At 42.2% G+C, this 27842-nt stretch overlaps 2 protein-coding genes across 2 annotated transcripts; one reads left to right on the forward strand and one right to left on the reverse strand.

The window, feature by feature from the left end:
* Window positions 1-1540: 1540 nt before the first annotated feature.
* On the forward strand, window positions 1541-4204 carry marcksb (myristoylated alanine-rich protein kinase C substrate b). Its single transcript, XM_085768484.1, has 2 exons — window positions 1541-1808; window positions 2856-4204. The coding sequence occupies exons 1-2, from the start codon at window positions 1713-1715 to the stop codon at window positions 3459-3461; spliced, it is 702 nt and encodes a 233-aa protein (XP_085624610.1). The 5' UTR covers window positions 1541-1712; the 3' UTR covers window positions 3462-4204.
* A 2630-nt stretch (window positions 4205-6834) lies between these two features.
* On the reverse strand, window positions 6835-11809 carry col10a1a (collagen, type X, alpha 1a). Its single transcript, XM_085767143.1, has 3 exons — window positions 11703-11809; window positions 11182-11326; window positions 6835-9325 (listed from the first exon to the last, which is right to left on the reverse strand). Exons 1-3 carry the CDS (start codon window positions 11706-11708, stop codon window positions 7503-7505), a joined length of 1974 nt encoding a protein of 657 aa, XP_085623269.1. The 5' UTR covers window positions 11709-11809; the 3' UTR covers window positions 6835-7502.
* Between the last annotated feature and the right edge of the window lie 16033 nt (window positions 11810-27842).

Raw genomic sequence — 27842 nt, forward strand, 5'->3', positions numbered from 1 at the left:
TTACCCTGTTCTGCATGGGACTGTTAATGGGTTATTTACTGTGTGAAGTTTGTTGGAAACATTTTGCTTATTGTGTTGATTAGTTAGAAGTATTAATTCACAACAGTTTTGCACGCACACACATTTCACACTTATAGGATCCTGACTTACAGGCCTAAACATCATAGAAATATAACAGTATCTTTTGCTGGCTGGTGAAATCTGTGCATCTAATTGTCTGGGACGTATGGTGCTTTTCAAAACACTCCATGCCCTGCTGCTTTGTCCTCGGGTTCACTTATTCATGGCAGCTCAACATAATAAATGCAGATTTGCATGTAATCAGAGTATCACAACAATGAGTGTGGCCTAGTTAGCCTGATGAAGAGAGGGTGGGTGAAAGAAGTCACCCTAATCCTCAAACTGCTGTCTGCGCCGCTTAGTTTTCAACTCACTCTCACCCTACTTCTCCATAACCAGGAGTCAGGATCACTCAGCCTTTGACGTGCTAACCTCTTCCTTGGGGCCATTTTGGACTGGTAACCATGGAGATGTGGGTCATGCAGTGATGGCAGAGAGACGGGAGACTTGTGGCTGGTGGTGGAGTCGGAGCATTGCAGGCTGGATGGAGAAGGCAGCAGCAGCAAAACAGCACCGGGACCATAAACTCTCATTATATCTGGGTCACTGGGATGCTCCAGCTGCAACAAGCAGACAAGACGCTATTATGCAAGAGCAGGGATGAGGGAAGTTGTGGGCACAGGGGCTTATAGTTACAGGGGACGTCTGTTTACTGAGCGGGGCATATGTCAGGAGTGTGCGTGATGATATAACATGAGACCAGCTGAGCTCTGCTTTGCCCGCTCAGCTGTCCAAAACATGTTGTTGTTGATTTGGTGCTGGCTGGCATTACCTACACATTTAGAGCCATGGTGTAGATTATTGTATACACAAAATTACAAAAAAAGACAATGTTTTTTCTTTTTGACTACTTACTGTAGGCTACTTGACATAAATAATAGCCCAAATATTTGCCAGTGGGAAAAAAAAGGCTATCTATAAAATGATGTCAATTGCTTGCAAAAAGAAATGGTGGCCATTTTTGTTGTTTTTTTAGGTAAACAAATCTCCTAATAGGCGATGTTGTTTACTTTTGTATAGGAAGAGCATATATCTCTGGAGTAAGAATATTTCTGTGACATTGGATTACATGAAAATATAGGTGATAGCCTATACAGCTCCATTAAATCTCAGTTTTAAAAAAAATCAACTTTGTAATGTGCATATAAAACAAGTTGTTGGCCATGTTGTTGTGTCTCTCCCATTGTCCGTGGACCCCCACTCCATGACCCCCCTCCCTCTCGTTGGAGTGCGGACTTGTGATTGGAGGAGACGCGGCGGCTGTGTCGTCATAGCCCTGTTGCCCATTCATCAGCGGACTTGGGCGTTGTACTCCGCATCTCATTTGCGGCGGGGCCAATTCCTCCATTTACAAACTCCGCTCTCGAGAAAAAATTGGAAGAATTCGCGTCTCTTTCGCATCTTCTCCACAATTTTCCCCGCAAGTTCTCACACGTCCCTTTGCGGTCACTTCGGTTTCGGGCTGATTCCTCGGCTTCGCTCGTAGAAGGAGGTGTCGCCGGCGTCTGACTTGAATTTTTTGGGGGGAAGGAAGCTTGCGGTCTTTGTTCATTCATTTGAACCAGTTGGGGTTCCTTTGTTGGACCAAAAGCATGGGAGCACAAATCTCCAAAACCGCTGGAAAAGAGGAAGCTGTGGTAGAAAAAGCAGCAGAAGGCGCAGCTGTTGCAGCCAAGTCAAACGGACAGGTAAATTAATGTTTGAATCATTAAAATCTTAATTGCTCACACGGATTTTTTTGTCTCAATTTAGCGATGTGTTGCGTCAATGGCGTGCTCCATGTTCCCTGTAGCGCATCCCCACGCTCACCGGCATCAGGGAAAGTGGCCACATGTATCCATTTTCACCGGCGACTGCTTTGTCTCTGTTTTCTGCTTCATCCAGTGCTTTGTTACTCAGATCTCATTTTTTATATAGGCTAGCCATAGTTAATTTCAATTAATTTAATTTCCATATTTGCATAGCCTATATAAATTGAATCTTTTGAAAATGTAGATCTGGTGAATGTTTGACAGAATAAATCATCAGAAATTGCTTTATTTAAAAAATGAATGCAAATATTTTACAGCAGCTTCACCTTTTTGCACATTGCAATTGTTTCTGTTTTTCTTTTTTCTTTTTAATTCATATGGGTGTAGAGTGTGCAGCGGGGGTTTGTGGCCGCTTTCACTGTGGCATGGCCATTTTAAAAAACGATACCACGCCTTTGTTGCCAGGTTCAAGAAAGAAAGCCACGCTTTAATACACCCACGCCCCACTAAATCAATCTGATATGAAGAAGCATGGAGGATGAGATGAGGGGAAATATTTCTAACTGAAAATTGCACACTTTGAGTACATGGAGCATTAAAATAAGGGGAAAAAATATCCCAAAATTTCTATGTTGTTTGCACCGTCTTCATATTGAACGCCACCTGCTGGAGCCCGGCGGAACTGCAGTCTAACCGAGTAGCCTACTGCTGAAAGCCATAGATCTGTCGTCACTCTCCTGGTAACAGATGTTGCTGCAGTTTTAGGGCAATTTTCCTATTGGTTACTACTAGTCGGTGCATTTGATTAAGCAGGGGCATGCCAGATTTTGCAGGTAGCAGCCTTGCACTCACATGGTAGAATATATAGGCTGATGTTTGGTCTCAAATGCAAAGTGACAAGCAATGAACACTCAAAACTAATTTTTGCTAAAATGGCATGCTGCTGTGCTTGTTCAGGAATGAGATTTGCTTGTTTCCCCCCAGGAGAATGGCCATGCCAAGACCAACGGTGATGCCTCTCCAGCTGCAGAGGAGGCCAACAAAGCTGAGGTCCAGGCCAACGGCAGCACTCCTACTGAGGAGGCGCCAAAGGAAGAAGGCGAGAAAGTAGAGGGTGCCGAGGCCAATGGAGAGAAGGAGCCGGCGGCCACAAACGGAGAAGCCTCTGCCAAGCCGGAGGAAGGCACTCCATCCACCAGCGAGGATGGCAAGCAGAAGAAAAAGCGCTTCTCCTTCAAGAAACCCTCCTTCAAGCTCAGCGGCTTCTCCTTCAAGAAGACCAAGAAGGAATCTGAGGAGGCAGCAGAGGAAGGAGAAGCAGCAGCAGCAGCAGCAGAGGCGGCAGCAGAGCCAGCTGAAGGAGAGAAGGCGGCAACCGAGGAGGCGGCCGCCGAGGAGACCAAACCGGCCGAGGCTGCTGAGGAGGGAGCCAAGGAGGCTGCAGCTGAGGAGCCGAAGGCTGCGGAGGAGGTGAAGGCGGAAGAAACAGCAGCAGCAGGAGGAGAGGAGAAACCAGCTGAAGCTTCAGCCACTGAACCAGAAACGGCAGCCAGTCCAGAGGCCACGGCCGCCGCCGCCGCCGCCGAGTAATCCTGCTGAACGAGACACCGGAATGAAGGAGATGATGGAGCCCGTCTGAAGGAATGAGAGGACTTGTCTAAAACCAGGGATTTTTTTTGTCAATTTTTTTTTTGTTGGTGTTTGTTTACTATTCTGCAACCATCTCATCCATAATGACTGCAGTGTCCGTGGCAGTGATGGACAGGAGGTGTACTGGAGAGTGTGCTGCTTCCTCACTGCTCATTGGTGCTTGCATTTGTGACGTGGGTGAGTGTGAAAGTGCGAATGTGAGTGTGAATGTTATTTTTTTCTACATGAAACCATGACTGTGTTGACATGTTGCTGAATTTGACATATTTAATCAAAGTATTTGGTGCTGGGCAATTGGATGTAGCAGCTAAAGCTGTGTCTGCAAGATTTGACACATTGTGATATTCTAAAGGGAAAAGTCCTAAACCAAGTCTTAAATGTTGTCTTTGCAGTGCACAGTTGTTTACAACTCTTTAAGCTCAACGCTCCTGTGGACACAACCATTTCTGAATGACTAGATTTAGTTAACTGTCAAAACAATAGATGCTCATCACTTTCCATTAGACTCCACCATTTCAAAACTCTGTAGTAATGCACGTTGTATAGACTTTGATATTACTGGTTTTATGACTGAGATGTACCTAAATGACTGAAGTTTTTAACAGATTACCCATTGTAAATGAAGTTTTCTTGTTTTTCACCATTTGTAAGATTGAATAAAATTGGGAGATGTTTTAAGCAAATCTTGCATCAAGTTGTGATGACTACAACACCACTGGAAATCTAAGCACATAATAAAGAGATCAGAGTTGCACCTTTCTGTAGATTCATAATGAGGCCCCACCTTATTCATTATGGGATGGACACAGTCTATGGATGTGACATTACCACAAAGTGGTATTAAGGTGTTCAGTCTGTTTTCCAGGAGAGTAAAGGAATCAAGTGGGACTGAGCTCCCTGAGCTCCTTTATTTAGTGCTTAGCATAGATTAGACCCCTCAGACTAATCTACATCTGAGATCATCCACCAGATAAATAACTGCACCCACTGAGTCTTTGCCTCACAGCGCCCTCATGTGGTGCATTACTGACAAAACATTGGTTGTGTAAATGAGCAATTCAACAGATTCAGTTTTTTTTCTTCTCTCAACTAAAAATACATTGAACATCACACTTGGAAACAAGATATTTTGGGTGTAAAACTACAAATTACATTAATTGCAGTGGTTTAAAGACAAAAATATCAATACAACAATTTTTAATAGTGCAGGTGCATATGTATTGATAAGGCCTGAGAAAAGGCAACAGAAAAGCTTGTGAACCACCAATTCTAAGCCTTTTTCAGCTGACTCTAGTTGTATGTGATTATCATGAGCACCTGTTTTCCCCTGAACCAGAAGGAAGTGTTTTCTGCCATGTAGTATTTTTAGGAAATGACTTGGAGAACTACCACAGTGTAATTATGTGAAGCGATTTGGGGTTTGAGTTGTATTTTGCACCAAAAATGATAGTGTTTCAAGCAAACATTTTATGCCATCCAGAGTTTTAGTATCTGCAGCACTGCCCTAAGTGATGCTTTTGCTCACCATTCACGTGTTGGAATTTCTTATCCGAAAGTTTAAAAAAACCCCGAAAACACGAGGACCTTTTTTTAAGGGGAGACAAGGTTTCAGCAGACTTGGGTGTTTTTAGCCGCCCACATCTCTGCCCTGCTCATTTCAACCCATCTATTTCCTTTGTACCCAGTTTAACCCTGTGTACTGCAGCTCCAGCCACCACAAGATGGGTGTGTTTTACACATAATATTTCTATTCCTGCTTCCTGGTCTACACACCCATCCTGGTTCACGTTGTTGAGGGATTCGCTTCCTATTCTGGCCCCCAGTGTGGCTCATGACGTATCCCATCATGCCGCACACTGCACCGCCATACGCCATCCTACTCGGGGTGTCAGGTTCCTTCCTCAGTTGCTTTGTTTGTTTCTTTTTGAGCAAGTTGGACACGTGAGAGCAGAGATGCATAGAAATGTGAGACTTCCAAAAAACAAACATATATCAAAGTGACATATTCCTTTAAGTGCAGCAGATAATTTTGGAGTGTGGCTTGTGGAGTTGACCAGAGGCAGTTCTCCGTCTGTGTTCCTGTCTGACCTACCTCATGCACCAACCACAGACCGTCTCCAAATGGCCGTCCCCTTTAGATGGCAGTCTCCGGTGTTTTCCTTCCACCAGCTTCCTCTCTGCTCTGTCCCTTGGGCCCCTCACCTAACCGCCGTCTCACTCTCTCTCCCAGGGAAGATCAAACAGCTGCTGCCCTGCCAGAGGAACATCCCTGTCCCCTCATCCTACACACCAACTATTTTCAGCACAGCTGTATTCAGACTTTCACAGTAGAGTAGTTTTTGAAAACTTTGGCTGCCAAGCAGACACCCAGTAGCCGTATCATGTGGAGAGAGAATTTATATATAATCACCTCCATCCGTCTCAGCCTCTGTACAGGGACCATGGTGTGAAAAACCCACAAACAGTCACACGACTACTTTCTAAAATGTGAATCCACATTTCATTGTTTATAGTACTTTGACTAATTGCAAGTTTGTAAAAGGATTTCGAACCAGACTATGGTCGGTTTTACATTATGAGCTCATTTTGTGTCTTGCCATGTTCAGAGCCTCATGTGGTGTAGATTTCTTCTAATAATTACAAGAAAACAAATTAAGGATTCTTTATTATTGTATGCTTACACACACATTGTACAGAAGAAGTATTGTATTTCCATTCTGTACAACTTCATATTTATACTTAACAACATTTCTGGGGGAAACATTGTACAAAGAACTGGGCAGAACTCGTAATAGTGTAAAAGGACATTATTACAGACTACATTGTTCCTAACTGATGAAAGAGAACTATTATGATTATCTTGTTTTTCTTTTTATAATAATCTTATTTATTCACCTTAATATTTTTCCAGCAATTAAATGTTCCAGCATATAAATTACTTTAAAAAACACTACTATTCATTTTTCTTGTGGTTTACAGGAAGGTTAGACTGTAAGTTTGTACCTTATTATAAAAATAATGGGCAGCCATTAAAGTCTCAAGGTTGAAGTGTTATTCAAGAGGAAATACTGTCCTGGCCAAAGAGGCACAGCTCTGTATTTGACCTCTGACCCCAGTGCATAAGGAGGCTGGTACAACATGTTAAGGATTGTTTTTTAAGCATGGTCAAAACTGATCAAAGTGGATCTTTTTTTTTTATTGAAGATTGAGATGTGTTACGCCCCAGATGAACAGATCAAAAATTTCCCATATGTCAATTTTAAATCATTTGTGTTCATTTGGTTCCCATTAAAAATGCTCTCAAGACAAAACATTTGTTAAGACATCTTTTATTTTGGTCATTATGCTTTACATGACATAATGCATGTTCAGGGATATAACATGTCGCAGGTAAACAGTTGGTGTTTTTATGACAGTATTCTGGTGACTTTTTTCATTATAACAGTCAATTTGACCATTACCATTTCACAATATTCAAGTCACGTAGAAGGACAACAGTTACAACATGTTGCACAGAAAGTATTTGTGTACTTTTAATAAGATTATTGGTCACCCAAACAAAGACATGGTTGTACAAAAACAAACAAAACAAAAAAAAAAGAAAACCAAAACAAATCGGACAAACACTTAATTAAGACTTGCCAGTTGAAGTCAGTATAAAAGGAACAGAGTGGAAAAGAAAAAGTCAGGACACAACACAGTTATAACACCTCAATTTCACATGCTGTCTCCATTACAAAAGCTCACTGGTAACTTTGTGGATTGCTTCCCCATCCCTGATCATCTGTTTTCATAAATTAGTTTTCCTTCTTCTAAGCACCTATTTCTTGTAGTTTTCAAGTCGAGAAGCTACTATTCCTCAAAGAAGGGTGAACTGCCTGTCTGTTTGGCTGAGGAAAATGAACAGGGAGTTTACTTTAGTTTGAGAAATAGATTGCAAATTTAGTTGGTTGGCTTTTTGGGAGCTACTGTATCAACGTATCACGTTGAAGCAATGAGGAACCCAGAGAAAGAGCAGTGGACATTCTCGGCAGCAAAGACACCATTGGCCTCATCGTCAGGGATCTGGACGTAGACTGTGTCCTGCTCATCGAGCAGAAGGACAGCGCTGCCGGACATCTGGTCCAGGAAGCCCTTGCTGTACTCATCATATGTGAACATGACAGGCTGGCCATTCTTGTACAGAGCAACCAGGGCATGAGCTCCATTAACATGGATGCTGTAGGCAAAATAGTAGACTCCAGGAATCTGGCACGTGAAAATGCCGGTCTCAGGGTCATAGTGATTCTCAGCATTGTACACGATCTGGTCAAACTTAATTGGGGTGCCAGCAGCGGGGTAGGGGGTGGCCAGAGATGCAGTGAAAGCAGACATGGGAGCCTTGACCATCACCTCACCATATCCCTTACCCTTCTCAAACATAACCTCACCGGGAGGACCTGGGGGACCAGGAGGACCAGCTGGGCCAGCTTCTCCATCAGCACCAGAGTCACCGGGCAGACCAGGGGGACCCTGAGGTCCGGGGACACCCTTAGCAGCCAAACCAGCAGGGCCAGGGGCACCAGGGAGACCTGGGTGTCCCTTAAGACCAGGAGTACCAGCAGCACCTTGAGGCCCAGTGGGTCCTCTGGGACCCTGGGCACCATCACCACCAGCAGCGCCTGGCTCACCTGCACGCCCAGTCAGACCTTTGGGTCCAGCAGGGCCTGGGATACCTGGGGCACCTGGGGTACCTGGGGCACCTACATTTCCTTTCTCACCCATGGCTCCAGTGGCTCCTCTGGATCCAGGGGGGCCAGCTGCTCCTGGGTAACCCTGCTTTCCTTGGAAACCCTGTGCTCCCTGATCTCCCTTGTTTCCCTTAGCTCCCTGAGCTCCAGTTGCACCTGTGTCACCTTTGGGGCCAACGGCACCAGACTCACCTGGGAACCCTGTTGCCCCCTGGGGCCCAGCAGGACCAGTAGCACCAGTAGCACCAGTAGCACCAGTATATCCTGTATGACCAATATCACCCTTTGCACCTGGTGCTCCGGTAGCTCCTGTAGCTCCTGTGGCTCCCTTCTCTCCATTTGCACCTGGCTTTCCATATCCGGGGACTCCGGGAGCACCGGTGGCTCCAGCAGGGCCCTGGTGGCCTTTAGGGCCCTGTGGGCCGGGGAGACCGGGAGCACCATTCTCACCTGACTTGCCTGGCAGACCTACACCTGGGGCACCAGTGTGTCCCTTGGGCCCCTGTGGTCCCGTGGCACCGGGGGCACCATCTCTACCTGGGCTACCTGGCTTTCCTGAATCTCCAGGGGCACCTGCTCTTCCTGGCTTTCCAACTCCGGCTGCACCTGGCTCTCCTGCTGGGCCCATAGGTCCCTCAGGTCCTGTCTCACCCTGAGCTCCGGGAATTCCCATCCCTCTATCACCCTTGGGACCGGGAAGTCCAGGAATACCTGGGTGTCCCTTCAGACCAGACTCTCCTCTAGGTCCCATGGCTCCAGGAAGACCAGAAGGTCCGGGTTTGCCAGTAGCAGAGAGGCCGGCGGGTCCGGGGCTTCCAGTGGCTCCTGGGGCTCCTCGGGGTCCCTGACCGCCAGGGGCTCCAGTGTCTCCCTTCTCACCAGGTGCGCCATGGCTTCCAGGTTTGCCAGGTCCACCAGGGGATCCAGGCTTGCCAGCAATTGAGCGGCCAGGAGCGCCAGGGGGTCCAGCAGGTCCTTGGGGTCCAGGATGGCCAACAGCATCCTCACCTGCGGGGCCAGGAGGGCCAGCAGGTCCCTCGGGGCCGGGCTCACCTGGAGGTCCAGGCTCACCTGCTGTGAAGAGTGAAAGAGTGGGCGTCATCAGTACAGCAATAAACAAGACAAAATCCCACAGAACTAACAAGTGTACTAGTTAGTGTGACTTCTGGCTTTTTAATGGAATAGTGAACCCAATCTAATCTAATTACAGGTGAAAAAAATGCTGAAGAACAAGGTCAACTCTCAGCTTTGAGGGTATGTGAGTGAGGTTTGATTGAGTTCTGTTGAGTGACAACATTGTTGATTAACAATCAAATGTGAATTGAATTTTAAGAAAAAATATTAGCAGTAATCTCATTCAATGCTCTCTTGTTTTGCACCATGGAATGGTGAATGCAATATAAAATTGCTGATCAGTAATAATTGATTCAGTTGTATTGGATTTCTGTTTAGAGGTGAGGCAAGTTTTAGTCCCATGAGCCTTTCTGATACTTTTGAGGTCTAATTACATGGAACTGATTCAGTTGTGTATCTATATTAAATCAATCTTCTAGTCTTAAAATTTCTAAATGCTCCATATAATATTGTGCCTGTTTTATTTTTTATATATTTAGCCTACATCATATTTTCATTTTATTATTCAGTCATTTATTTGAAAAGCTTTAAATGAAATGAAATTATTTTATGTGTGCTTGTCCCAGAGCTTTAAGAGATCTTGTGTCTTGTTTGTAAAACAGTAGGTCTAAATGAGAGGGAGCCTTTTTTATTTGCCGCCTTAATGTGGTCACATGTGTTTAAATGTAAAAGGCTCACTCGTTGGCTGAGTTTGTATAAAGCCAAACAGATGTTTCTACTTCTACTTAAGCAGGCACACCCAATCAAACCACACTGCTGGGTGACTGGACTGTAATTGTCAGTGTCAAACTCAAAATAATTCACTAACAGCTACTTTCCCAAATAAAAATAGCAGTATGTTGCTTCAAATTTAGAGCAACATTTCATATTCTGTAATGTATCTTTGCCAAGCCATGATTACATTTTCTAAATTGTAGTAAACCAACTTTTTCAGCAATGTAATCATGGTGTTCTTTTTGTTTTGTTTTGTTTTGTTTTGTTTTGTTTTGTTTTGTTTTTGCACAAAAAGGAAAATTCAACATGTGGTAGAATATGCACGTATGTCTGAAGGCAAAAGCCCTGGTAAGAGTTAGCTACAGCTAAAAAGTCAAAAAGCAGGGAGAAAAAAAGAGCTGAATTCAAGGGCAGACTTATATCATAATGCTTTTCAAAATATTCATTTTGATGATCATCTAAACCAGCACATTACAAAACAATATGAAATGTGAGTGAAACATTAAATATCCTGGTCCGATATTCACTAGCTACCAGCTTTTAAAAGACACAAGCAAGCACAAGCACAGTAAGTTTTTAAAAAGTTCCTACAAAATGATAAAAGTTTTTAAAAAATCATTTCAGTAGGCTAAAAATGTTGCTGCTCTGGCTGCCTGAAGTAGCATTGCAGGACATTGCAGCAGAATAAAACTGAAAACCTCAGCATTGAGTAAATAAGTGTTATTCAAATCCCAGATGTAAATGCACTGTGTGATTGGAGAAGCATGCAGCCAATCAGAGAACAGGATGGTTTCAGAGAAGGTGGAGCTGAGTTTTCAAAGTAAAGTGCAGCTGGCTGTGGCTGCTAGCATGTGTCTGTCTACATATGCTTATCCCATATTGGCCACAACAAAGATGCCTATTCCCTCTGTGCAGATTCAAAGGTAAGGCAAGACTGTCATAAAATGTTGTTTAAGGAAAAAACAAGGTTTTAGAGAGGAAAATCTGACTGCAGACACAGAGTTAGTGACAACACAAGAAGCAGAATATGCTAGCACTGTCACAAAAGAGACTGTAGAGAAGAGATGTTAGTGATGTCTTACCTTGGCTCTTCACAGAGTAGGGCTGGTACTGAGGGGCGGCCTTCACCAACTTCTTCACCACATAACGCTCCCCATGGGCAGCTGCCATGGTCACCATGAGGAGGAGGATGCCTGCTACACGCATGTCCATCTTGCAACGTCCAACCTGCAGAGGAAGCAAGGAGGCAGTCAGCACAACCAGTCTCAAGGTACAAAATCTCAGCACACTTCAGTTTAAGACTAGTTTAAAACTGTTCGTAAATGCTATACATCTTTGCAAAAACGCAACAAGCAGCAAGTAGGATAGGATAAGCTAAAGTAACAGGTTGTGAAGTTCAGCTTTTGATTCACTCAGAGCATCCTGGACCCCTCAGTACTGTCTAAATTTCACCCAGGAAGCTCAAAGCAAGCCAAAATGTGCCTCCCTTCCCCGTCCTGCAGTAGGAACCACTGCAGGACTATAGACACAGCTAAGCTGTTGACTGCACTCCTCCAGATAGGAACTGTTTAGAGAGGCAACATGGAAGAGAAAACACACGTACCAGCATCCAAAGGAGGGAAAACCAATCTCTTCAGCACCAGAGAGCTCCTGATGCTGCTGTATATCCTTAGGGTAGGAGCACAACTGAGGATATGCTGCCTTTCTGTACAATGATGCGGGTATTTATACCATATCTGCCCCTCGCATCATTAAAAAAAGAAAAAAAAGAGAGCCCCCACCATGCAAGTACCTCCCTCCTCAGTGCAAGGCTGTAATTAGCAGACAGATCTGCCCAAAGTGGGCATGACACATCAGGGTGCCTCCATGTCTTGAATATCCAGACACATGATTATCACTTATTTCAGTCTTCTTCAGAACTAGAAAGTGATGATCTTCAAAGAAAAAAATAAATAAATACAACACAAGCTATGTAAGAAGAATAAAGTGATTATTTTCAGCCTTCTCACACAGATATTTGCTGTGTTCATGCAGCATTTAAACTTTTTTTTAATGCTTTTTATGTTTACATTAATGGGTGTTTATAAGATCCCCTGTATAAATATGTTAACTTCTGAAAATAGTCAAAGCACTTCTATAAATAAGCAAAAGGACAGCAGGTGGGTAGAGGCACCTGTGCTGCTTCACAAAGCTTGCATTGAGGATGTACAGTACCAGGATCCAAATTTACATCTTGTCCAGCCGGCTGGTGGAGCAACGCCTTTACCTTTCTTGACCGTCTGGACACCTCTATGTCTGCCATGATAAGGTAAACAAGGGAAGTGGTGGGGAAAGTTTGTTCAGAGTACCATGGACGAAAATGTACCGGAGATGTAATATAAATAATTATTTTTAGCCCTAAAGTGTAATGTCTTAAGAATCTGATATATTTTTGTTTTTTCACATGTTAGTTGTGTACATTTCCTGGGTATTAACTGGAGTCTCTATTTCTGGATGAATACTTTTTCTTAAGTTAGTGTATTTTTGTAAGTGTTTCACCCTCAAAACAGCTAATAAAACTATATAAGGAGTCACTGGGAAAGACATTTGGGCTTGTTTCTGTGCAGCCTCGTGAATGCAACCCAGTGTGCGACAGCCCTTGTGTGCACTCCTTGTGTTTGGACACCAGAGGGCAGGTTTTACTGTTGTACAGCACCTCTATGGAGCGAGTGTGCTGCTGCTGCTGCTGCTGCTGCTGCTGCTGCTGTGGAGAAGGGGCCATGCCCCTGTGGTCACCTGTTATTTTTGGCCCCCTCGTTGTGTGTGTGTATCATCAGGGGTTTCGGGCCTATTCCTACAATTACAGCTGGTTTCTGTCGTGATGTTGTATTTCCTCAATCAGCTCTATCCTCCAGTATTATCCTCCCTCACCCTCTCCCTCCACCTTGCCTTGCTTACTTTGAGATCCTCCAACTGTAATTTCTCAATTTCAGCCCAGCCACATAGGAAATGCATACACCCAAATAATCACATGTTCTCAAACACACAAGTGGCCATAAACGATGTGTAGGGTACTCTATGTTCCATCCCAAAAATCTCCCTGAACATGGGACCATTTATGGCACATGTTCTTCCTGTGTTCTCATGATGTATATACAGCTCTCGGTGCTGACAACGTGTGTATATTCGCACGACTTCTTGCACGATTGAGGGGTTCGCCAAGTTTCTGTATGAGGCGTCTGTTCCACACGTGATTGTGACAGGCATCTTTCAGCACGGCTATAATTAAAGATTCTTCAACATGAGGCTTGTTTGAACCCTCTTTTTTTTGTAAATTGGGCCAAATTATCTGCAATTTTCCAAAGTGCTACCTTCTCTGGCTCATGGCACTTAATCATGTTTGGCAAGCATTGTTTAAGTTTGCTCTTCCTTTCAAATAAAACATAATGTAATTTGTGATCTTCATTTCCAAATGTTTGGAGTGTTGCTCATAGGAGACAGGAGGGATGGTTTATAGTGAAAGTGCAGCCTGACGACCTGAGGCTGGTGTGATGATGGAGAACTGTCACATTACACACACACACACACACGTGACAGGCATACCTCAAACAGGAGAGTAATCACATGCCGGCCAATAGTGTAAGTCATATTTTAAATTTTGATTTGCACATGTTTGCTCGCAGTTTATCCGCTGAGTTAAGTCATGTTTACCAGAGTGTTCAGCAGCAGAAGCTTCCTGCTCTGGTGGATTTACTAGTGAATACCACAGCACATGTTTCTGGTGCCACCAGTTTATATATTTTTTAGTTATACTGTATTATTTTAAAAACTCTTTATGCTTGTGCTCCAAGAGGAGGACCAGCCATTCCAGTTTTAGTCAGATTTAGATGAAATAACAGAGCAAGATAGGGTGGAGTTAGGATTTTACATGTTTATAGGTCCAGATCATTTCAGTTTATTTATGTTTTTCAAACACGGAAAAACCACTGCAAAAGAGGATCTCCATTTTTAGTCCCCAATGTTCTGAGAACAATGATTCATTTCTTTATGCATAAAAATGAAACAAAAAAACTAAACAACAACCTGCATCTGCATCTGTCAAGAGGATGAAACATTCATTGCTCAGCCTTGGGAACGGCGTATACTTTGGCTTGAGGAAAACTCGAATTAACAGTGTAATTTGGTTGTTGTTTATAACTTAGCAGCATATTTTTTTTATTTTCTAAACACGCCAGTGCGCTCGTTTGAGAGGGACTCTGTGTCCTCAGTGCTCATAGTGGCAGAGTTGAAGGCGGTGAGTGTGCACGGCAGGGCCCACTCTGCTCTGCTCATTACAGCACCGCAGATACTTGATGTGGTCTGCAGGCCTCATTGTAATAACCATTAGGAATTAGGTTAACAGCCATCAAACTGAAGGCGGTGACGGCGCTTCACCCTTATATTGTCGCCTCACTGTAAAACACACACATGCTTTCAGTTTCTTCTTGTCACGTCATACACTTGATATATGACATAAAACATGTTTACTGTATTTAGAAAAGTAAGACACTGGCAAGTCACTGAGATGCTAGATTTTTTTTTTCTTTTTACTTAAGTCCTGTTTGCAGTAGTTCATGTCTTCTATTCTAGAAGAATATTTGAATATAATTTTTTTAATTGTCTTTAATTGAAGAACACTGATGAGAAAGTCTAAAACAAGCATGGGAAGCCGTGACAAGGCAAAATTTCTTCGCCTGACCTTCCTGCAGAGGACATTTGCTGGCGCTCTTGAGGTCCTGCTCGCTGTTCAGGCCTTCATCCGTATCTAACAGCAGTCCGTAGATTTCACTAAATTCCCCTGCTGGACACTGTTACTGGCAATGGTGGTGATGTTTGTGCTTGTACTCTACAATGATAACAGTGTTTGAGGAAAGGTTTTCGCATTTTCTCTGTTTTTGTTCGCTCCACTGCCCAGGAATTGATGTTTCTGGTTTCTTTGCCATGCTGACCAAGGCTACAACCCACACCCAAGAGGAGAACATAATTGGCGGTTGATGTAAGGGGACTCGGCCGAGCACGTGAGTTAAGAAATGGCTAAAGATACACCATCACGGCTGGGATACAAATTTAATGTTTCAATAAACTCAACGGACCACTAAGAGCTACTTTAAACTTTATGAATGGCAGACTTGACGGGGGCCCTTTTGGAGTGATTGGTGGGGAAATTACAGGGTCCCGAAAACAAACAGGGACCCAAATGGAGCCGGAAGTGTAAAAGTAACTGAAAAATGGTAGTGGCAGTGGTGGTAGCTTAAGAGATGAGGGCCGGTGTTGAGGAGATCACCGGTATGAAACCCTAGAAAGGCTGGAAAATGGGGGTGGGGGAAAAGAAAGTATAGGTTGGATGTTTCCACAACAGCTCAGGTGAAAATGTTTTTAGCTGGATGACTGTGGAGCAGCTTCTCTGAGATTCAGCAAACAGCCAGACACCAGTCAAAAACTGGAACTTTTTACTTTTAGGTTGTTGTGTTGTATAAAGTCATGAAATTCACTCTGAATTAAGTGGATGAGTTAAAGAGAGTTGGAAATTTGCGCTCACGTGCCGCCTGTGATGTTATCACTGGTCGGAAAACGAGAACTTGCTTATTGCCAGTCAACCGAGTCAAGTGCCGCTTTATCTGATGTGATTGTTTCTGGTTTCGTAGTTCAGTTTGCTGTAAGTTTATTTCTGGAAAGGTCTGACTCAGCTTCTGGTTTGAGGCGGCTTTCTTGGCCTTTGTTTGGCCAAGGAAATCAAGAGTTTTAGAGTTGCAGCAGCCAGAATCTAATTTAACAAGAAGTGTGCAGCCAGACGGTTTATGAGGTGCTGCAAAACACTTGTGCACACAATGTACTACAAAGGTAAGAAGGTCAAAATAACACATATGGATTTTTTTTCCATCAGAAAGAAATCAGTATTTGCTGGTTTTAGTATGACTTTGCAGTGCTCTCTGTTTATCATCTCGCTTTGTTCCAGGTCTCTGTTTGAAAAATAAAAACAAAAAAAACCCAGTCAAACAGTAGATACGACTCGATGTGTCTGCTTATTATAGGATCATTTAAAGATATCAAAGTTAAATAAAACCAACTTAATGGGATTTCTGGTGCTTAAGTGTAGGTGGTGGAGTTCTGTATTTAAGGATAATGACTAATCCACTACATCAAGCCTGCAAAAAAATTTAAGGTTTCACTGTCTGTATCAGGCAGCGCCAGCCATTTCACAACAAATGCCAAAAAAACAAAACAAAGCAGCTTGTCTTTGTGGTGTGTGGAGAAATCTTTGTGAAGTTAGGAGGATGAAAACGCTCCGCTCTCTTACCACAGAGTAAACTGCTTCAGAGCAGAGGTGGGTTTATATTTGACTTGTCAGTTCGTAATTACATTTGACACTTAGTGTGCCTGAAATGCAGAGTGACAACCAAGAAACAGTGTTTATACATGACAGTGTCACCTCACCATAGTTAGTGTTGCACCATAATGACTGAGACAGGACAAGTGTTGTTTCTGCTAACTATATTTGGTATTTGGTTCCAGCCAGTGTCTGTCTTTTAAAAAACTGTTAGAGGCCACACAAAGTGCATATGTCTCCACATGCTTTTTTGTTTTGTTTTACTGTATATAAAGACGTGATCACAGGAAGTGAGCTGAAGTTTAACGTACAGAATGTCCAAAACAATGCCGGGGTCGAGTCGCGGTCTGGTGTGGTTTAGAGGATTGTTTTGCTGGCTGATGTACGCTGTGTGGGCCGATACTCTGACCAGAGCCAGAAACAGTGGCTTAACTGTGACTAAATGGGAATCATTATGTAATATACACAAACAAAATCATCCTGTTTCTCTCCAGAAATAACACATTAATAGCTCAAAATTGTGTTTTTCTTATTGTTGTATCACTTCAATGTTTGACTTTCACTGTTTGCAGAATGATGTATTTTCAGAGTTTAACACAGTAATTCATCTGCCGAAATGGTAATTCACTTTGGCCTTAAAGGACCTATTTGTAAGATTTGGTACTGCTAACATTAGCCAACATTAGCGTCACCTCCCTCTCACTCACCAGCATAAAAATCATTTGGTTTCAAGTTAAAGGACAATTCCAGGCGAATTCAACTCGGGGCTGTATTTTCCTAACATTTTAGGTCTAAAAGAAGGAATCTGAAGATTTTCAGTTTAATCGCTCCTGTTTTGCGGTAGTTGTGTCTGTCCCCGCATCACCACGGCAGAAATGAATGGAAGCGGATGCAAGTTCCGCTGCTTAGGCCTCAAAGCTGCATTTTTTTTCCACAGACAGTGTCAGATGGCTACTCAAACATGCACCGAGAAGTTTATTTACTTCAAGCAAGCCGACATGTTTGTAAAAGTCGATCTAATTCATAGTCTCTCCGGAGTCTCGCGCGAGACCGAAGTTGCAGTGCTGGTGTATTCAGGTGCAGTGGGAGCTACCGTTTGTGTCATAAACACAGGAATATCAACTCTTGACTTGCTTCAAGTGTACATTTTTTTCCACAGACAGCGTCAGGTCAAACATGCACCGAGAAGTTTTTATTACTTGAAGTTGTTGCAGAAAATTACATTTAATCCAGAAGATGATTTGAATAGAATATTATTTATTGAGAATAGTTTTAGGACAGCGTTGACAATGATTTAACGTGTTTGGATTCTGGTATACTTGCTAGCCTCTCTGGTTTCTATGATAGATATAAAAAATGACTGAAAACTGAAACATCAATAAAACCAACAACTAGGTCACCATTCTTTACAAAGATGATGCATAATGAAAATGGCAAATATGCAGCTGGTTTGTCAACTGCAATCAGATGTGACCAAAAAGTCAACAGAAGTCTTGCTGCAAAACCAACACCAAACTATTCTATTGGCCTGCTTTTTGAAAATATTAAGGGGAAAAAAAGGGAAAACAAACCCACAATCATTCAAACAAGCGGCATGGTGCAGATGTTTTGGAGTTTGTTATTGGTGCTCCACAGACAGAAGAACATCCCAGAATAAATCAGGACGAGAACACACAAACTGAAGTCTCATTCCACATGGTTTGCACGGTGGCAGCTGGCTCCTCATTGTGTTTGTTTAATGGGTTCAGGGGACCAGACTTCATATTTGCAGGATATTTTGAAGAGACTTGCCAAAGGTGGATACTGAATCCAAAAACATTTGTGTTGTGAGTTTGTCCAGAGCTTCACGTGGGCTGTGATCGTGGAAATAGAAAGTTGTCAGACTCTGCATGGGTCCAGGGTATTTCTTGACTTCACAGTATCTTTTGAACACCCACCATAAAGGAAACCATAGAGCATTAAACATGTCTAACCACAGGTCATTGGAGACTGGCTTTGACATGCAGACAAAACAAATCTGAAGTCGAAGTGTAAAAAAGCTCAGAGGCTAAATTTGACTTGTTTGGTGGACATTTAATCTTAAGTGTAACGGAGACAGATCTTTCAGTTCTTGTTTGCAGTTCGACGGGATGCTTTGAAATTACAAGTGATTTAAACTTTATTTTCACAAAGAAAAGTCCTGGTTGAGTGCATTTTTAAAGGAACTATTAGACCCACATTTATGTGAAATGAGTCGTAAACCCCCCTCTACTTTTGAACAGGTAATGCTGGTGTTCAGGATGATGTGCAAGAAATGTGCACCCTTGTATTTCTCCAGTGTTTTATATGCACTTGTTAATAAAAGGCTTTTTGTGAAAAGGTTTAGGCTGAGGCATCTACAGTAATGGGCTGAGTCCTGGTGTGTGTGAGTGAGCTGCATTACATAGATTAAAGCTATGGAAATGTAATTTTACAAACTAAAAATCCGAGTAGCTTCTTGTGGGGTCTGGATGATTTACTTTCTTCACACAACTTCATAAATTTCCTCTTTCTTCAGCCATCATATTTCTCTCAAAGCTCATCAGCATATAATGACAGAAATAATAAATTCTTCCAGGTGGTCTGCAGGGCCAATGTTGCAAAGCAGAACAAAGAGTTTGTTATTTTGATGAGCCAACAGTTTCTGTGTGGAGAGCCTGTTTTACTGTGAGGGCTCGTCCCGGCCTGAGCAGAGCCAAGTGGTCTTAAACACAGAAGGAGTGTGAGTCATTGTGCTCTGTAATTTCGGCACACTGCAGCTGTCTTAAGTGACCGCGGCTGTAGACCTGTTAACCAGCCCGATCCACATGTAAAACTTTCCCTTCCTCCTAACATAATAATTACAATGTCACTTCCCAGAGCTCTCTGCCTCAATTGTAGCATGTATAGGTTTAACAGCAATGACAGCTTGGTGGAAGATCTTTCTAGGACAGGCCTGATGACTATTTTGGGTCTCTGACCTTCTTTCCCGACAAAGAGCCTCTGTTAATCTCTTCCATAATTCCTGAACCAAATCTCTTTTTTTCCTGGATAATGCAGCTACTGTAAATACCATTTTTCTAAGGTTATGGGCTTTGCCTTTAAGGCACATCTAAAGCCTGTAAGTATAGGCCTATGTCTTTCTCTCTGGAGCAGGAGGTGGACAGTCGAGTCTGGATGGCACAAGGTGAACTGCCAATTCTCCTTAATGGCACGCACACTGTATGAGTCTTTGAAGAGTTTCCAATTGGTATTTTTCTCAGCTATTTACAGTTCTGTATTTTAAACAAATCTCCAAATGTGGAAGTTTGAGGTCGTGTGGTAAAGGAAGAGAGAATTACAGCCCTAATACTGGTGCACTTTTTTCTGCTACACTGTTTACACTGGTCTAGTCTCATTCTGGTCAGTGTGCAACAGCTCGTGGTTGAATAAAACTGTGGTTGTAGCCGCTGCTTGAATCTCATCTCGTGCCAGACAGACAGGTGGACTCAGACAGTGTCTGGAAAGTCCTGTAGGAGCTTTTAAATGGGAGCAGCTTTCCCAAGTGGCTGTTTAATGGAGGGACAGACATTTGATCAAACATATTTCGCATAGATGGAAAAAGACGGCCTCGCTAACACACTGAACTGCTGCTGTGTGCATCTCATTGAGCCAAACCAGCCATTTCCAGGAGGCTGTAACCACTTTGGTTGTGGCGGTGTATAAAATATATTTTCTTTTTGTTCAAAACCATCTGTTTGTATTTCAGATAATTCTTTGTTTAACCACATGCAGATCATAACATGATAATAGCATCTTCTTTGTTTTGAAGACAAGGCTTGTGGATAGCTGATTCATCTCAGTGTCCTTGTTTAGCTAGTGTCACTAGCCGTACCAGTTGTGTTCACATATAAGAAATGGTGTAAGTTCAGGATTAAACTTAAGTCCTTCACTCACCGACAGTTGTTTCCAGGAGTGGAAAGCAATGCCAATGTTAACTCTTGTCTCCATCACATTTCCTTAGCATGCTAGCTAACCACTTAGCTCTGGCTCATCCCGTCACTTTCCAATAGCATCTCTCTGCAGTCTCTAATTCAGCGATGGTATCGTAACCTCCTGTATAAGAATAAAGAAAACAATGTTCGAAACAGAAATTCACAATGTTCCTCTTTAACTGCATTAATTAATTAGTTTGACGTTGACCAACAGGCAGCAAATGAATCTTACATTTATGTAGTTCCATGGTAGGTGGTTACACAGGCGGCCACATATACTGTATCCAGCACCATCGCTTTGAACACGAGCTCATCTGCATTCTCGTCGTCCTCATCAGGATTTTGACCTGAATGCAGTTCGTCGTTGTAACCAACTTGAGTGGGCAAATGTTCACATTTGATGGTGTCTGGCACTTTGGGGAGGTATTCTCTTAAATCCCGGTTTTTACTATACAGGGCAGATGGCAGACAGCATGTATGGCATCGTGCGGGTGAGCGGTTTGCTGATGTCAACGTTGTGGATCGAGTGGCCCACGGTGGCGGTGCATGGGGTTATGGTATGGGCAGGCGTTATGGACAGCCAACACAGGTTCATTTTATTGATGGCATTTTGAATGCACAGAGATACCGTGACGAGATTCTGAGGCCATTCACAACCATCACCTCATGTTGCAGCATGATAATGCACGGCCCCATGTTGCAAGGATCAGTACACAATTACTGGAAGCTGAAAACATCCCAGTTCTTGCATGGCAGCATACTCACCGGACATGTAACCCATTGAGCGTGTTTGGGATGCTCTGGGTCAGCGTATACGACAGCGTGTTCCAGTTCTGCCAATATCCAGCAACTTCGCATATTCGCCATTGAAGAGGAGTGGACCAATACTCCACAGGCCTCAAACAACAACCTGATCAACTCTATGCAAAGGAGATGTGTTGCACTGCATGAGGCAAATGGTGGTCACACCAGATACTGACTGGTTTTCTGACCCCCTGCCCCCAAACCCAAACCCAATCCAATACAGTAAAACAGCACATTTTAGAGTGGCCTTTTATTATGGCCAGCCTAAGTACACCTGTGCAATAATCATGCTGTCTAATCAGCATCTTGATATGCCATACCTGTGAGGTGGATGGATTATCTTGGCAAAGGAGAAGTGCTCTTATGAACAGTACAGTATTTGAGAGAACTAGGCCTTTTGTGTACATAGAAATCCTTTTTAATATCTCTATATATAGCAGCTTTGACAAATAAAGGTGACTTAGACTTAGACTCTGACTTTGGTCTGTGCATGAAGTATTGTGTTGTCGCACAGACCGACTTTTAATGCTAATATCTGGTGGTCACTACTGGGCGAGTGGCACGTGCTGGATTTCTAGAAAAGTTTTATCATTTTCTTTCGCGACCTGTTGCATCTGAAAATAATGATGAGAGTGACTGCAGAACACAAACATTAAGGTTCTGAAATACTCCAGAGCACGGTCATGTCAGACATGAGTTAGTCACTACAAAAACCTCCGCCATCGGAATCCACTATGACTTCTTTTCACTTTACTCATAGAAAAAGTTTGGCCTCTAGCAGCTGATTCTTGTTAATGAACATTTGTCTATGATGTAGGATGATGATTATGATAATGATAATGATAATGATAATGATGATGACTTAATCTGGTTTCTCTATGCCATTACTGAGTGTACTACGAAGGCCCGTGGCAGGATTAGAGTACAGCACTTTGCTCCATCTCTGAATGTATATAGCCCACTCATTATATACAATACTGAACATATTTTGCTGAACAAGAGCATGGAAGGATTTTTAGTTAACCCGAACTTAAGGTCATGGTTTACGAGGGATTTGACACAGATGCCAAATGTTCAAAGTGAGGCATTACGTTGCATTTTTAATGACAGAGGATTTTCATTTGCCTCCTCCTCTTGCTCTGTTGTGAAATAAGAGATTTCAAACCTAAATGAGATTAGTTTCATGTTTGGACTCTTCATGTCAAAGCCCTTCACTTTCACTTTATACATAGAGTGAAGCCCCTCAGTTGATTGCGCAGTTTGATCCCACCTCTACCTCACAGACAAGTGGTTTGCTTCATTGAAATTAAGCAAATTATATTCCACGCCTGTACACATGCAGCCACTGAAAGCTATACTTTCACCCGCTATTATCTCTCCAAGATTTCATGACTGTGAAACACCCTTTCCAAATTAAAGGTCGGAAATGTGCCAAAACCTGACATTATAGGGAGCTTTTTTAAGGGGTGAGCGTGTAAAAAATAAAAAGGAAAAAAAAAAAGCTGCCCAGTCTGTTCAGTCTGTCCTGATTTGACATCAGCTGCCAACCTAAGCTTCAGCATGTTGAAATCAAACCTAGACTTCTCTTTCAGTCTGTGCAGAAAGCAGGAGAGCTGAGGTTGGCTCCTCCAGACGTTTTAAGCTCTTTGCTCTGTGATGAAATGCAGCAATAAACCCCAAATGTCAGTAATCACCTGGGGATAAGAAAGAGACTGGTATGTGTAGTCACACAGAGGTGCACAAACACACACACACACGCACACACACCGTCAAACACAATTTCAAAGCAGACAGCAGGGAGGTATTTGTCAGACTTTTCAACCCGACAATCATCACGGGTAATTAGTCACTATATTTATAATGCAGTTGAAGCTTTTCATCTGTGTGTGGATCATTTATTTATTTTATTCACGATTTGAACGAAAAAGTGCAACAATCAAAAGCAACAAAACGATTTAGACGCAGTCATTCTGCTGTGGGGAATAGGGAATTTTAGCTGACAGACGGCAGACAAATAAAGCTATTTATACCAGTTCACTATTATATTTGGTGTCATGCATAAAGAGAGAGTCTCAAAGATTTTAAAATATCTGAAGGCCGTTTTGCCTCAGGATTGGAGCACATGTACTTCCCCGGGTTTTTATGGGTTTTAAGAACATGCTTATTCTGGTTTACTCATACATATAATAGTAGTTGTTGCTATGGTTTTGTTGCTTCATTAAGCAACATGTTAAGCATACACAATGTTATGTTATAGAGCTCTGAGTTGGTTTCGGTGTTTAGACAATGGAAAGCGAGAGCGCTTTATTTAGGACACTGTGATTCACGGTCATGTCACCACAATGACGACTGCTCTCTGGTTTATATGTGGATTGTGGACCCACAGGGTTTGAGCCTGCACTGAAAGCTGACTGAGCATATCAGTCATCAAATGATAGATCATGCTGCAGATAGCATGGGCTAGATCAAGTAAAAGTAGAAGTAGTACAGCATAAATTAGAGTCTGCAGACAAAAGTATTGTCTGCAAAAAATAAGGTTTGAAAAATAAAAGTGAACATTCTAATGTTATGATGATGATGACATTAAAATGTATGACATTAGTAAACTGTTTTGAGGAATCAGTAGGTTGCAACTATCCTGTGTGTCTGGCCCTGCCTGAAGGAGTTTAGGTTCAAGGACTTTTAACCTGAAATATTTCCAAAATCTTTGTTTTCTAAAATCTTTGTTTGTTTTTATTAAATAAAAAAAGACAATTGTGTATCTTTGAGCTTCACACTGTTAGCTTGAAGCCATCTGGTGAATCTGGACAGAAAACTTCTCAACAATTCCTCCTGACATCTGAAATATTAGAAAAGTATTCAGTCAGACAAGTGACTCCCAATCTTTTCCATTTCATGGCTTTGAAATCTTCAATGTTTCTTCCTGTTGCTAAACATTTTCAAATTCCAGTTTATCTAATAAATGGAAAATGGCCTGTCACAACAATGACAGGTTTTCTTTTTTTTTAAAGCTTATTAATAATTGTATTACATCTGAAAACATTTAAAAAAAAATACTATATACTTCTTTTCATAATATATCAAATATCACACATATTTTCTTGGTTGTTTTGTTTTATTAATCTCTTTTCCCTCAAAAATGATTTGTCAGCCCACTTGTATTACTTTTACAGTCCACCAGTGGGCACTAGCCCACAGGTTGGGAAACACTGAACTAAGGAGTCAGGAACCAAAGCAATTAGCAGTTGCTGGTCTAATCTTTGCTGTTTAACAGTTGTTTTTATGAGGTCATCAAATGTTTAAGTCAAATATTTATCAGACCTTGAGCTTCTTCCCTTGGAGCCACAAAAGGCTTTATACAACATTTTCACATATGCAGTAGTCCTGCCCCAAAACCTGTAAAGACTTTGATGTGTATGACCGACAGGCTTCCTCTATAAATATAATGTATAATAAATGCATTCAGAAAGGTTATGGTCCACGTTCTGAGACCAAGTTAAAGGATACACTGAGACGCAAATGTCATTCAATTAACAGAAGCTGAATTGTGCTTTTTGGTAAGAAGAGAGCATCTTATGCTCTTTTGGACTTGTTCTCTCTTTTTTTTTTTTATAGATGCAAAGTGATGCTCAGGCGCTCCTGAAATACCCTCAAGTATGGGTATGTGTTGGTGCATGAAGCCACAAAATGCAGAGATGTCGTGCAGTTTCACGTCAGTTGAGAATCGTTCCATTCTTCAGCGCTCCAGGGTAGTTAGGGTTCATGAAGGACTTAATGAAAGCCTTGAAATATCCACCGTTCAATGCTTCCAGAGATGTTCGATCTGTAGAAATAGAATTGTAATTCTATGCTAAAACACAATGTACCTCTAATTTGTCTGAGCTCTGATTCAAGCTTTGATTGCTATATATAAGTTTATGATAGTTCATGGGATGCTACGCTCTAAAATACACATTACAAAAGGTTTTTTTCCTGCAATTTCTTTAGCTTGATGATTGAATAAAGCCTTTTGGGGTTAGTATTGGATTTCATAGCCCCCCTGGGACCTTTATTGTGTGGGTTACAGTAAGTTCAGACCCAGATCGCAGAGGGAGGGCGTTTCAAACTCGGGTGGTTGATATCAGGGAACATTTTTAACTCCCTGGCCTATCTGTTGTGGTGAAGGGTGTGTTCATCTGCGGGAAGGACTGGCGCTAAATGTCTAATTATGCGTGATCCTATGTTCTCAACTTTCCCAGGGTATACTAACAGTAACTTAATGCAGCACATGCTCTATAATCAGTGATGTCAAACACCACATGAGGCACAGTCTCACAGATCCAGCTCAGGATCCATGAGGGACCCTGCGGCGCAGAAGACGTGTCCCTTCTGTTGTCAGAGCTTTAATTATGTTCGTTTCACACGAGGCAGATCGCAAAGCCATTTTTGTGTGACTGTCTTCATCACCTGCAGCTTGCTAAATACACCTCTTTGAATATGCATAATATTATGTACACAATGTATGAGGCTTGTTTCAGAGTAGTTGATGAATGTTTTTAGTTGTGTGTATATTTCTTAATAACAGATATGACCTAATTGTTTTTGCTGGTACTTTGTGCTGCTAAAACTGGACCACAATATAGATGATGAAGTACCCGAATGGGTGTGTAATAACGAAGCAATTAGACGGCCAGATTGCAGCTCTGCCCCAACTTTTTGACTACTCAGCAGGTCTCTGTTCCCAGAAACCCAAATGTTCCAGGGATGAAAGCTGCTAGACATGGAAATCAGACACAAGCCTCCAGATTAAAAGATAAAAACAGGTGGACAGCCAAAACTAGACCCCTTGGGCCGAGCACTTAACTCTCCACCTGAAATTCACTCCTAGAAAAGAACTGTAAACACATGAGGCTGCCAAAGTCCTTACTCTTTACACTTTCCAAAAATTAGCCCTCATTCCTCATCTAAAATTGAGTCATTAGTTGTATACAGCACAGATCATTATGCTAATGCCTCTTAAGTTGTTTAGGAATACATCTATTTATGGTCGAAGAAAGAAGTGAAGTTTCTGTGTTTGATGTTTTTGTGGTTTCTGTGAGCTTTATGGTGAGTTCATTGATAAATGGAAGCTTTGAGAGTTACCTAAGGGTCTGCATGGAAATTACTGGGTTGTGAAAACAGGCTGAACATAATGTTTCACTTTTTTTTTTAGAGCCCCTCATTTTACACAATTTGGTTTTTATGTGCAAAGCAATAGGCCTATGTAAACCTCAAAGAAACAATAATTAAATTTCATAATAATAATGTATCAAATGACAGTGGGTGTGAGAGGCATCCCTTGTAGTAATGAACCTACAGAGAATTATCATATGATCTCAAGCTTTCCTTGGCTTTATGGAGGTTTATGGCAAGTACCAGCTGGTTTCTATAGAAACACTTCACTGTTTTAGTTGACTCACTTCTCATCACTCTTGGCTTCAATGGAAATGCTGTATAAAAACCACCTGAGCAGCAGAGAGACACAGTTAGAAACTATCTAGACAACCCTCAGGAGGTGGTGGTGGAGACCAAACAGAGAGCTAAAAGAAAGTGAATGATGAACAGTATTTATCAGATGGTCACAAATACATCCAAATGAAAGGATGTGTTGCTCCAGATCACCTGTATGGGTGAATAGGTAACATTTGCAACAAGATCAACTCATACATGTGATGCCATGTCACTATTGTTCACTGTGTGCTCTGATTTTAACCATGTGAGTTTAAATCAGACCTGAACAGACATGTCGATGTTTAATGTAGTCAACAATGTAAACTGTAAACAGACATATCATGCTGCTGAATGAAAATGCAAGAATTGGGAAGGAAAAAACAAGCTCTTCCTATACCTCTCAGAAAGCTGTAATGTTTTACCATCAGTAAAAAATAATACCCCCTCCCCTTTTCCCTCCACCTTCTCTCAGAATAATTGTCATACAATCTCTAAGCACTTTACCCATATTTGTCGTAATATAATTTACTTCTTCTGTAAACTAATTCTCTGTAGGAAAATAAATGATGTTCTTGACAGTAATCATTGCCTATTTATTCTAAAAGTGTCAGTACATATTATATCCAGTCAACAAACCATTTTGAGCACTGAAAGAGACCAACAGTGAACAATATTATCCCTGGAGCCGTGGTGTGACTGTCTATACCATACAGTAGCGATGATGTATATAACCCACGCCTGGAGCAGGGCAGGGTGGGTGTCTGTGGTCTCTGTCTCTGCCCTGTGTGTCTCCAGTGGGCCACCCTACACATTTCTCCCAGTGGCATTTTTCCAAACCCCAAGGTAGCAAGTCATGAAAATGAGAGCGTTGCCTTAGGAGTTAAAAAAAGATGTGTTTTGATCATCCTCTTTGGCTACTGATTCCCATACTTGTTCTGCTACATCTACAGAATTAGTATTGCCGGGGAGGGTGGGAATTAAAGTTCAATCATTTAGGTTTTCTGCTACCTTACCATTATTGCTACCAGAAGGGTTGCAAATTAAGATTCTCCTTGTCTTTCGCCAACCACTGACAGACTGAAAAATGCGTCATAAGCGACATGATACAGTAATTTGTGGCTTTGACTATAAATATGATGCACGATGCACAGGG

Source organism: Trachurus japonicus, chromosome 22, assembly GCF_045865225.1.
Source record: "Trachurus japonicus isolate A0001 chromosome 22, Traja_1.0".
NCBI lineage: Eukaryota > Metazoa > Chordata > Actinopteri > Carangiformes > Carangidae > Trachurus > Trachurus japonicus.